The sequence below is a fragment of the Glycine soja genome, chromosome 15 (genome assembly GCF_004193775.1).
Source record: "Glycine soja cultivar W05 chromosome 15, ASM419377v2, whole genome shotgun sequence".
NCBI lineage: Eukaryota > Viridiplantae > Streptophyta > Magnoliopsida > Fabales > Fabaceae > Glycine > Glycine soja.
In genome coordinates this window covers 38,702,074-38,714,795 of record NC_041016.1, presented here as the reverse complement: position 1 = coordinate 38,714,795, position 12,722 = coordinate 38,702,074, and the positions used below count along the sequence as shown (strand labels likewise).

The 12,722-nt window shown below is 36.7% G+C and overlaps 1 protein-coding gene across 2 annotated transcripts in view; it reads left to right on the top strand.

The window, feature by feature from the left end:
- Positions 1–12,722, top strand: part of LOC114386691 (protein FORGETTER 1-like) — a 41,184-nt gene that overhangs the window by 23,949 nt on the left and 4,513 nt on the right. The window contains exons 21-27 of one of the 2 annotated variants that reach the window (XM_028346728.1): positions 1–96; positions 198–285; positions 382–499; positions 656–752; positions 843–966; positions 1,061–1,138; positions 1,231–1,349. In XM_028346728.1, coding sequence (XP_028202529.1) covers positions 1–96; positions 198–285; positions 382–499; positions 656–752; positions 843–966; positions 1,061–1,138; positions 1,231–1,349 — 720 coding nt within the window. Of the gene's footprint in view, positions 97–197; positions 286–381; positions 500–655; positions 753–842; positions 967–1,060; positions 1,139–1,230; positions 1,350–12,722 lie in introns of those variants that run through there. The other variant, XR_003661145.1, reaches the window with a different exon arrangement.

The window sequence follows — 12,722 nt, the reverse complement described above, 5'->3', positions numbered from 1 at the left end:
GATACTATTTACAAATCTTGGTGGAGAACGAAGATTTGCATCAATTGTTGCCAAGAGATTAGAATCTCTAGGTGCTTTGACTCAGGGTGACCGCAGGCAAGTTGAATTTAAATTTATCATTTCTTTTTTCTATCAATGAGCCGGCATAGATGAACATTTTTTGCAATGTTATTCATGACTTCCTTGATGGCCTGCAGGGCTGGACCTTCGTTAAGTGCTTATAATTATGATAGTGCCTATGGAAAGAAGGCTCTGACGATTATGTACAAAGGAATAATGGAGCAGGTTTCATAATATTCATTGAAAATAACAAATATGTATATTGAAATGCATAGAAGGAAAAGAATGGTCAAATACAACTATTGACAAATTGTTTTTTAGGATTCTCTGCCTGTGGTACCTCCGGGATGTTCATCTCACAGACCAGATACAATTCAAGATTTTATTGTGCAGGCAAAAGCTGCTCTTGTATCTGTTGGAATAGTAAGGGACACTCTTGGTAATTCATTTATTATCCTCTTCTAAAAGTTAGATTGTGTGGTTTGATAATAATAAATTTTGCATGTCTCTTAGTGTTGTATTGAAGTATTGCTTGGGATCCATATTCCTCCACCTAACCTTATTATAATTAAACACATGCTTCCTATATTTGTAGGTAATGGTAAATCTGGTCGTATTATTGATTCAGATATGCACGAAGTTGGACGGTTCCTCAACCGGATTTTGGGACTACCTCCTGATATTCAGAATGGGTTTGTCTTTTGTGAATTAAATGGCTTGATGCTTCTTGTTTCAAGTATTAGTTAGATTCAGTCAGTATGATATATATATTACCGCAACAGGTTATTTGAGTTATTTGTGAGTATCTTGGATCTTCTTGTTCGGAATGCTCGCATTGAAGGTAACCTTGACACGGGCATTGTTGATTTGAAAGCTAATGTAATTGAACTACAAGGGACTCCAAAGGTTTGTTTGTTGCTAGACCTCTTGTGGCAACTCATTTATTTATGTTAACTTTATAAAACTAATATGGATGAGAAATTTTTTCACTTTCATGCAGACTGTTCATGTTGATCAATTGACTGGGGCCTCAACAATTCTGTTTACATTCATCTTAGATCGTGGGATCACATGGGAGGTACTTGTTCTTCTCTTCATGACCCATATAATGATGTACTTTACACCGACATACTTAGCATGCTGACTTATAATTTCATATTTACATATCAGTTGGCAAGTACAATGCTGAATGAAAAGCAGAAGGATGGGCTTGGTTCAGCCAATGATGGCTTCTATGAGTCCAAGAGGGAGTGGTTGGGAAGACGTCATTTCATTTTAGCATTTGAAAGGTATGTTTCCTTGTTTTTGTTCAGTGTTCGTGTTTCCTTAATTTAAATTCAATATAATTAGATTATAAATCTTGATGTTGTTCCAATATGAAATTAAATGCAAATCTTCATGTTCCAATATCTGTTGAGTTAAGTTTGCGATATTAAATGACTGAGCTTGTTTTTTGTTCACATATGCATGGAAACTCAAAACCCTTTTGTTTATTTCTTTCGTTGTTTCGCTTTGTCTGAATTAGGAGTTTCCTTAATCCAACTTGATATCCAAGATAAGTTTTACTCACCCTTTGATGCTTGTAGAAGTGTCATATGTGAATTGGGTAGTCTTTATGTTTGAGTGAAGCCTAGCTTTCTGAACTACAAATAAAAACATTTTAACATGCGAAAATCTATGTTTGAGATTCAAGCTAGGGAACTGGTCAAATCCTTGAAACCTTGAAGTGTTCTAATTTGCTTGAAATTGATCCTCTCAACCGTCATTGATTTATATTTAAATGTTAGAAAACCAAATCCCTCAAATTTAGGGATAACCTTCATATCCAAATGACATTTCATGTTATCAACGTTAAATCAAGGAATATCAACATTGCCCCTCAAGCTAGTGCGTATATCTCATGCATCAAACTTGTGACTGATATATGTTACCCTTGGAACTTTGATATTTGGTGATCTTAGAATGTGGGTTTGAGCGTAACTCAATTCCAAAAGTTAGCTCATAGGGTGAGGGTTGATCCCACTTAGATATTCTATCTTGGCACTATCTCTAGTCGATGTAGGACTTTGGTTTTTTCCTATGTACTTCTGGGCTTGGTGCGTGGATAACATGGTGGGTGACCCTTTTAATGGATCTAGGATAGGTTCTGGTATCATCTTCTTCAAAGTTCCTCTTCCACTTCCTCTAAGTCTACACACTCAAATTCTGAGTCTCCTCCTAGACCTTCTAACAACACCCTATGCAAACAGGGTCAAAGTTTGGATTTCATCCTTCTCTTTTTTTAACCCACACTGAACCTAAAAATGTCAAACAGGCCTTGGCAGATTCCAATTGGGTTTCTGCCATGCAGCAGGAGTATGCTGCTCTCAGGAATAATCATTCATGAGACAGGCAGTGGGATGTAAATGGGTATTTCGTGTAAAAGAAAATGCTGATGGGTCTATCAACAAAGACAAGGCCAAATGGTTGCTAAGGGATTCCATCAAGTTCATGATTTTGATTTTCATGAAACTTTTTCTCCAGTTGTGAAGCTTATTACTATTAGGCTAATCATCACCCTTGCTCTCTCTAACAACTGGGAATTATTTCAATTAGATTTGAATAATGCTGGAAGCCACTAGATGTGGAAGCCACATTGACAGAAGAATTAGAGACAACAGTATTAACTGAAGACTTGGAAACACAAGCAGCAGGCTTCTGCAAAGGCTGGAGCAAATTTGTAAGACGAAGAGAAACATTGGGATTAAGAGGGGAAGCAAATTTTGAATAACCCGAGGAATCAATAGGAAGCCCTTGACCATTACCAATGGTAATTTGGTCTGGACCCTCAAAAGGAGTGACTTGCTGAATGTTTTGGGAAACATGGTGAGATGCTCCAGAATCTGGATACCAGCTGTTTGATGAAGTGCTGGAAGCATTGGCTACATTGGCTTGAGGAGATGGGTTAGAATTGGATTTATGAGAGTGACTTTGGGATTTGGTTGAGAGGGCTTGGAGGAGTAGCTTGCATCATTTCTGTACCAGCAATGAGAGGCTTCGTGCCCAAATTTGCGACAAATCTGACACTGAACATCAGCAAATCTGCCACACCCTCTCCCACGAGCTCCACCACAACCACCTCAACCGCAGAAGATCAAGGTGTGGAAAAACTCCTCATGCTATTTTGCATTCCCATGAAGATCAAGGTTTCCTATCATGCCCTATACTCTCTCTCTCTCTCTCTCTCTCTCTCTTATGCTATTTTTGCATTCCCATGAAGATCAAGGTTTCCTGTCATTCCCATCGAAATGAGTTAGTTTTTGATTTTGACGACCATATTTGATGGTGGTGAGACATTATCGGACTGACTAAATAGCAACGGTTGGAGTGATTCACGATCACAGAAAAGGAATCTAGATGTCTTCTTTGAACCCTAAATTTTTTTCAATTTGCTTGAGAGAAATTTACTCAACCCTCATTGATATGCCTACAAGATGATATCCCTCAATTTTTGGGATTTCCAAAATATTTACATTACCTTCCATACTATTATTACAATGAATATCAACATTAAGTAAATGAATATAAATATTATGTCAAGGAAAATGGGTTCAATTTGTTTGTTTAAGTGAAGGCTAACTTTCTAAACTTCAAATGAAAGCATTTCTACACGCTAGTCTACATTAGATATTCAATGTAGGGAACTTGTCAGACCACCCGATGAGTACATTATGTATTAGAGTATTGTAAAGAGATATGCAGTTATTCTACTGCAGTCTCAGTTAGTTTTAACTACGATAGTTAGTTGTTAGTTAGTTAACAGCTGTTCAGTTATGACAGCTGTTAGTTAGTTGAAACAGCTGATCTAATATCAGTTCTGTCTATAAATACAAAAATGTATACTCAAGTCAAGTGATTAATGAGACTCCCTTTCACTTTCTCAGATTGCTTTTCTCTTTAGGTTCTCAAAGTATCTTCTCTTAGAGTTCTGTTATGGTATCTAGAGCTTGATAAGATCAACAATGGCTGCTCAAAACAACTCGTTTATTACTTCTCCTTTTCCTAATTCCATTTCTCACAAGCTTGATTATTCGACCTTCCTGCTATGGCGCCAACAGGTTGAACCTGTTATCAAATCTCATCGTCTTCAGTATTTTGTGGCAAATCCACAAATTCCACTTCTATTTCTCACTAAAGCAGATTGCACAGCTGGAATTGAAAATCCTGCATATGAAGCTTGTGAACAACAGGATCAAGTTCTTATTAGATGGCTTCAATCGACGCTTTCAACTTCGATTTTATCTTGTGTTTTGGGATGTGTTAATTCTTATGAAGTATGGGAAATGATTCATGATTATTTTCACAAGCAAACAAGAGTCATGACGTGTCCATTGCACACGGAATCAAGAGCTACGATGCTCGGAGGAAAATTAATGCAATAATTTTTGCTTCAAATCAAACAGATTTTTGACTCTCTTGCCTCGGTTGGAAGTCCTATCATGCTTTAGGAGCATGTCAATTTGATCCTTGAAGGACTTCTGCCTGATTGTCACTCAGTTATTTCTGTCATTGAAAGCAAATTCAAACTTAATTAGAGTATATGTTTGTATAACTGTTAAAACAGTTTTGTAAGGGCTGTTAGGCTGTTAGCTTTTGCTAACAGCGCCTCCCTGTTGTTAGGCTGTTAGTCCTTGCTAATAGCACCTCCCTCCTCCTTGCTGTTAATTGTCTGTACTCAGTTCGGAGGTCTATAAATACCTCTTGTAACTAACTTTCTAACCAACTTTTGAGATATGAAATAATATCTATTTTCTCAACTTCTCTGACTCAATCGAATATGGTATCTAGTCGTGTCAATCCTAAGTATGAAGCATGGGAGGTTCAGGACCAAACACTCCTTGTTTGGCTCCAATCCACTCTTTCAAAATCGGTTCTATTGTGTGTTCTTGGTGTGAATCACTCCTATCAAGTTTGGAAAAAGATTCACGAGTATTTCAGTCTCTAGACGAAGTCTTGTGCATGTCTATTGCGAACTGCGATGCATGCAATTTTGCTTGAAGGTAAATTGATTGAAGAATATCTGGTGATAGAGTTCCGATTCATCATGAGGAGTATGTTGATGTGTTGCTTGAAGGACTTCTGTTCGATTATGCGTCGATGATCTCATTCATTGAAAGCAAGAAGCGTACACCGTCAATTGTGGAGATTGAAGCCTTACTTTACGGTCATGAAACTCGTCTTGTTTGTTATAATAAAGAGAGACAGGCGCTTAGCTCTCCTTCCTTGAATTATACTCAAGGCTATTCGCACTCCAATTCGTACAAATCTAGAGATTCTGGTAGTTCTCAAGGAGGGTATGGCCACGACGATGGTAGTCGTGGTGGTTTTGCTAATCGTGGTGCCGACCGTCATAGTGATGGCTCTGGCAGAGGTCCTGATTGTGGCAGATTTGCCTATTTTCAGTGTCAAATTTTCCTTAAGTTTGGTCACACTGCAAATGTTTGTCACTTTAGGTCTCATGAGTTTTCAGCCTCATGAATCACTCACTTTCTTTGATCCAGCAAAACAGCAACCAATTCCCTACTTGTCTGGTTCTGTCGGAACCTCCAATACTTGGATTAATCCCAATTCCAAGTCTGGAACTGTTGCTCCAGCATCATGCTTACTAATTCCTCTTCTCATGGAAATGGACATGCTAGCTCCACCTGGATTCCAGATTCTGGTGCTAGCTTTCATGTAACTGGTGAACCACAGGATATCAAGCAATTCACTCACTTTGATGAACAAGAAATAAGGAAGGATGCAGTCTGGAATTCACAATCCTAGACTGCATCCTTCCTTATTTCTTGTTCATTTTGAGCCTCAAACTGTTTAATAGGCCCTGGAAAATTCAGATTGGTTTGCTTCCATGCAACAAGAATATGATGCTTTGCTGAAAAACAGAACTTGGGACTTAGTTCCCTTACCTTCAAACAAACAAACTATTAGATGTAAGTGTGTTTTCAGAGTCTAGGAAAATGTTGATGGCTTTATCAACAAGTTCAAAGCAAGGTTGTTAGCTAAGGGTTTCCATCAAGTCCATGGTTTCGATTTTCATGAGACATTATCCCCCGTGGTCAAGCTTGTGACAATTTGCACTGATCTCACCCTTGCTCTCTCACATTGGTGGGAGTTGTTTCAGCTGGATATGAACAATGCCTTTCTAAATGGGATTCTTGAGGAGTCAGTATTTATGACACAACCTCCTGGTTGAGGTTGGAGATAAGTCCTTTGTTTGCAAGCTTAACAAGGCTTTCTATGGCTTAAAACAAGCCCCAAGGCCGTGGTTTGATAGGTTGAAGTCTACTCTTCTTCAGTTTGGTTTTGCGGGTAGCAAATGTGATTCTTCTCTGGTTTATGTGGATGATATCATAATCACAGGTAGTTCTACTCTCTCATTCAACAACTAATCTCTAAACTACACACTGCCTTTTCTATTAAGCAACTTGGTCATTTGGATTACTTTTTGGCCCTAGAGATCAAGTACCTGCCTAATAATTCTGTTGTGATGACTCAGAGCAAATATATTTGTGATTTAATTCACAAAACTCACATGGGCGAAGCCCATTCTATTTCCTCTCCCATGGTGTCTAATTGCAAATTATCTAAGCATGGTGTTGATCCATTTCAAGATCCCACTCTTTAAAGGTCAATGGTGGGTGCCCTAATTAGACCTGAAATCAACTTTGCCGTCAATAAAGTCTGTCAGTTTATGGATAAACCTCTAGACTCTCATTGGGCAATGGTTAAGAGGATTTTAAGGTATCTCAAAGCTTGTTTCATGGGTTACTTTTTCAGCCTGCTTTTCTTAACAATCCCTTGGCTCTTGCGTTTTGTGATGCTGATTGGCGTCTGACGTGGATGACAGACATTCAACTTGAGGGGCAGTCATCTTCCTTGGCCCAAATATGATATCTTGGTGGTCTCGCACACAGAAGGTCATTGCTAGGTCCATCACTAAAGCTGAGTACCGTAGTCTGGCTCAAACTTGTGTTGAGTTGACATGGATTCATGCCATACTAACAGAATTGCAAGTCCCCTTTACCATTACTGTTCTTTATTGTGATAACCACAGTGTTGTATCCTATGTTCCACAGTCATACTACACATATGGAGATTGATGTCTTCTTCATTAGGCAAAAGGTTTTGGCCAAACAACTTTTTATCTTGCACATTCCAGCTCTTGATCAATGGGCAGATGTGCTGACCAAGCCTCTTTCTTCAGCTCGATTTGAATTTCTTAGGGGCAAACACAATGTGAAGAGTTTTTTGTGACACTCTCTATCCCGACATACATATAAATAAATAAAACATATAAAAATACCGATAAACAAATTCATGTCGGTAAAAGGTTCACATTCACTTCATTATTACCAAATAAAACTTATTAAAATCATATTCGACTCAGAACAAGATCGTCAAAATTTACAATTTTTTTTTGTTAAATTAGTGAGGTATAATAAAATAACGTCATGCAATTAAAATAAAACTCATCCCCAATGTCACATCTTATCAGAACATTGTGTCCCAACGTCCTCTAGCACGAGGTTCTTTAAAGTCATCCACTTAGTCATCTACTGTCACAAACATAAGGTTCAAAATCATCACAGGATCCAAACATAAATAAAACACAGGGAGTGAGTTATCAAATTTCTAAAGAAAATACAAATAAACAAAAACATGATCAAAATAAATTATAGAAGTATTTATAACATACTTCAACTTAATACAATCCATGTCATTTTACCATTTTATCATTTAAAATTCATTTTTCAATCATCAATCACACTATACATGAATCACACACTTGGGCCAAAACATAATAACACTCATCAATTTCATAATAAACAATTAGAAGACGTTATGCAACAATTATACTAAGACTCAAGCCTATATGCAATGTGGTATCATGTCAGTGAAAAATCACACTGAGACGCTTAGGAGTACATTAGAAGACATACCTCACAATTGGTATGTCAGGTCACTCTCATTAAATAAAATCAAAAGGTGATCAGCTAAGATCACTCTCTTTTGCGAGAATGCTCTAGTCATATGGGATCAACTTAGGTTTAAAGAAGCACTCAAACCGAATGTCTTTACCCCCATGGCTTAGACTCCGAAGAATCCGTTAGGGCCTTACCTTCTTGATTTAGGTCCAACCCTAAAATAATTTTTGCATGCAGACACTGCTCATGAATTATACAATACCCACGACCTTACACTCGTGTTTCAAACACGTTTAACACATTGCGCTATAATTTAACGCTTTAGGTTCCTAATTAGGAATCCTACACTTTTCTCAAGGTAAACATCAGTCGTGTTATTGTATAATTCATAGCTCCCAATACAAGTATTGTCACATCAAGTGTTGACCACACTTATTCACAACTAAATCTCATGTTCACAATTTAACATCTCGTAATGTCACAATCCATCATCATATGTTTACGTGTATCTCACAAATTAACACATGTTCAACTTTACATTTATACTCAATCTCAATAACAATATTATGATCTCAATGCAACATGTTATCTCACTATTCATCACATATTCAATTTATCACTTACACGCAATTTCAATCACAATTTCATGATTCCAATATAACAATCTCACAAATATAATTATACATGAAGAATTACAATACAATAAATATCCCAAAATAAACCTCAATTTGATCCCCCCTAAAGATTCCTACACATGTTCATTCTAACCCCAATTGCAATAAACTCATTCCTTACTTCTAAGCGGGCTCACGTGTGTAGTCCGGTAGTGATAGCGGCATCTCTAGCAGTTCCATAAGATTCCTCAAGCTTTTCCTCTGTTTGCTTTGTTAGGGTTTCCAAGCATTAGAGAGAAGGGAAATAGATTGTAGCCTCCATTTTACTGTCAACATGCAAGACTAATTTATCTTTGCAAAAATATTATTTTGTAAATCCCAATGGTGAGAATGTGCGAAAATGGGTTCAGAAGGTGGTGTTCAAATTTCACGATGATCCATCGGTTGACGAGTTCGAGATCGTAGTTTTATTGGGACGGGTTTTGGGTATTTGCGGGAAAAGAGAAAGCTCAGTGCAAGGGACATTTCTTTCACCACATATATTATCTAAAAAATCCCAACAGTGTGTGTGCGAAATTAAGTTTCGAACCACGCGTTCAAATTTCACAACGATCCAACGATTAACGAATCCGGGATCATTGTTTTACTGAGATAGGTTTGAGTGTATGTGGGAAAAAGAGAGGGTTTTGGTAGGGGGAGAAGGGAAAACGAATTTGAGAGGAAGAAAAAGCGTAGAGATGTATCGTTAGTCTGAAAACTGACCTAATATGTCTCTATTTATAGTTAGAGTACTCTCAACCTATTATTTATTCTATTTTTTTTCTTTATTATTTTATAAAAAGAAACTTTATTTTATTTCCTATCAAATGAATAAATAAAATATCCTTTTTATTTTTCTTCTAACCATTATTTTAATTAATAAAGTTATTTCTCCTTATTTATTTAATTATAAAAATCTCATCATTTTTCTAAAACTCTATTTATTTATAAATAAAAATCTTTTTTAATTTATTTACAAAAAATGGGGTGTTATATTTTTCTTCAGAAAACTCCTTGAGTTTGAGGGAGGGGGAGGGGTCAGAGTTTGAGAGAGAGAAAAAGAAGAAAGATTGAAGATATTATTATTGATTTAGAATGGAAAGTAGGTTATAACTGATTCTGTTTCACTATTTATAGAGAAAACAGATGTGGTTACAGATAATTTGACTAAGGCAGTTAACTAACCATAGTTAGTTACTGTTCTAACAGAAATAACATAATCACGGCTGTTCTAACTGAATCATAACTACATTGAGTTTGGACCTAAGAAAGAGAAATCGATTTGGTGATAAAGGCTTAGTGAGGGCATCAACCCATTGATCTATAATAGGAATATGATACACTTTAAGCGCTTTAGCTAAGACTTTCTCCTTGGCAAAAAAAGATGTCAATTTCCATGTGTTTAGTCCGGGAATGAAGAACTGGATTATGAATGATAGCTACTGCACTTTAGTTGTCACAATAAATCTCTGGTGTCTGAAAAGGAACAGATAATGTAACTCAGTGGAAGATCTAGCCACAATTTGTTGTTTCTTGGACCACCATGAGACCAAATTAGGACCAAAATAAATCACTGCACCAGGGGTAGGCCTTCTATTATCTGGATCCGAGGCCCAATCAGCACCACACAGGGCTTTGATAGTAAAAGGCTAAGAGGAAGTACCAACTTTGAATTGAAGACCATGATGAATAGAGCCTTTGAGGTACCTTAGAATGTGTTTAATAGCTATCTAGTGAGAGTCCATAGGATTAGCCATGAACTGACAGGCCTTGTTCACAACATAGCTTAACTCAGGCCTTGTAATGGTTGTGTATTGAAGAGCACCGAAAACAGACTTATAAAGAGATGGATCACTGAATAAATCCAAGCCAGCTTTGGTTTACTGAAGAAATAGACTGTGCTTTTGCCATTTTGGTTTTCTGAAGCAAATCTCTGATATATATTTGCTTTGAATCATTAGAATAGTCCCATCAGCCACTAATTTGATTTCTATACCAAGAAAATAGTAAACTTTTCCCAATTGTTTAAGAGAAAAATTGGAATGCAGCTTGGTGGTGAGTTGTTGAATTATAACATTGGAGGTACAAATAATAATAATATCATTTACATAAATAAGAATGTAGATAATGTGTCCTTTGTTTTTATAAACAAACAATGAAGGATTGCACTTGCTGGCCACAAACCCAAGCTGTAAAAGAGTTCCTTTGAGCCTATCAAACCACTGTCTTGGGGCTTGTTTAAATCCATACAAAGCTTTTTGTAGCTTGCAAACCAAGGTTTTATCTGAACTTTCGAAGTCTTGTGACTGCTGCATGTAGATAGTCTCTTCAAGATGGCCTTAAAAAGACATCTAGCTGGAACGAATCCCATTTATTAGTGAGAGCAAGAGTGATAATCAGCTTGATTGTAATTTATCACAGAGAAAAGGTTTCATTAAAGTTAGAACCAGCAACCTGATGAAATCCTTTAGCCACTAACCTAGCCTTGAACCTATAAACTGTTCCATTAGCATTCTCCTTAATTCTGAAGACCCACTTATAACCCTTAGCCTGTCTGTCTTTGGGAAGAGGAACAAGATCCCATGTTTTATTGTTAAGAAGAGTGTCATACTCTTGTTTCATGGCATCAAACCATTGAGGGTCAGCAAGAGCTTGTTTAACAGTCTTAGGTTCACAATGTGCCAAAAACAGTGAAGGATGCAACCTAGGTTGATGAATTGCAAACTTGGATCTGGTTTGCATAGGATGGACATTTTGAGGGAAGAACAAGATTAGAAGAACTGACAGTGTGAGACTGAGAAGAAGAGGTACTGGACAGTTCACTTGGATTTTTGTTTAAGTCAGAAACAGTGTTAGAGCGTTCAATAGTAACAGAATTTGGTTCAACATTGAAAGAGGAGAAGATGATGTGACATTTTGAGGATTAGGGAATTCAGTATTGAGGGATATAGAGGGATCAACACTTACAGAAGTAGAATTAGTTCCAGCATGTTGAGAAGGAGTGGGTTTATTAGGAGAAGGTGAAACAAGAGGAATATGAGCAGTAGGTAAAAAATCACTCTTAGAAGAAGTGACAGAGTTGGATAAAGATGAAAAAGATCACTGTAAGGATATTTAAGCTCATTGAAGATAACATCTTTGGAAACATATAATTTGCCATTAGGAGAGAGACACTTGTAGCCTTTGTGAGGAGTGGAATAACCAAGGAACAAACACTCATGTGACCTGAAATCAAGTTTGTGTTTGTTATAGGGTCTAAGAAAAGGATAGCAAGAACATCCAAAGTTCCTCAAAAAATTGTAATTAGGTAACTTGTTGAAAACAGTACAAGGAACTTGAAATTTAAGAGAGGTAGTGGGAAGTCTGTTTATCAAATAAACAATAGTTTGGAAGGCAAAATCCCAAAATTTTAAAGGGAGGGAAGCTTGTTTGAGAAGAGTGAGGCCTAACTCAACGATATGCCTGTATTTTCTTTCCACAACACCATTTTGATGATGTGTGTGAGGACAAATTAACTTGTGAATGATCCCATGGGTTTGAATAAATGAGGTAAGAGGTCTAAATTCACCTCCCCAATCTGCTTGAACACTTTTAATTTTGGTATCAAATTGTAGTTCAGCCATGGTTTTAAATTGCTGAAAAACAGAAAATGTTTCTGATTTATTTTTAAGAAAATAGATCCAAGTGAACTTAGAATAGACATCAACAAAGCTAATATAATAAGAGAAATCATTTGAGGATGAAATATGAGATGGTCCCCACAAATCACTATATATAAGTTCAAAAGGAACATAATATACAGTTTGAGATAGAGAAGACGATAGTCTATGTGACTTACCAACACGAGTAGCACAGAATTCGAACATAGTTTTATTAACTATAGGTATATTACAATGATTAAGCTCAAGCCTTAGAACATTAGCATTACGATGGCCCAATCTAAGGTTCCATATAGTTTGAGAGTTAGTACTAGGTGCTATTTTAACATCAGAAACTGAATATACAATGGAATCAGAAATTTGTGTATTAGAATAACTAGAAACAA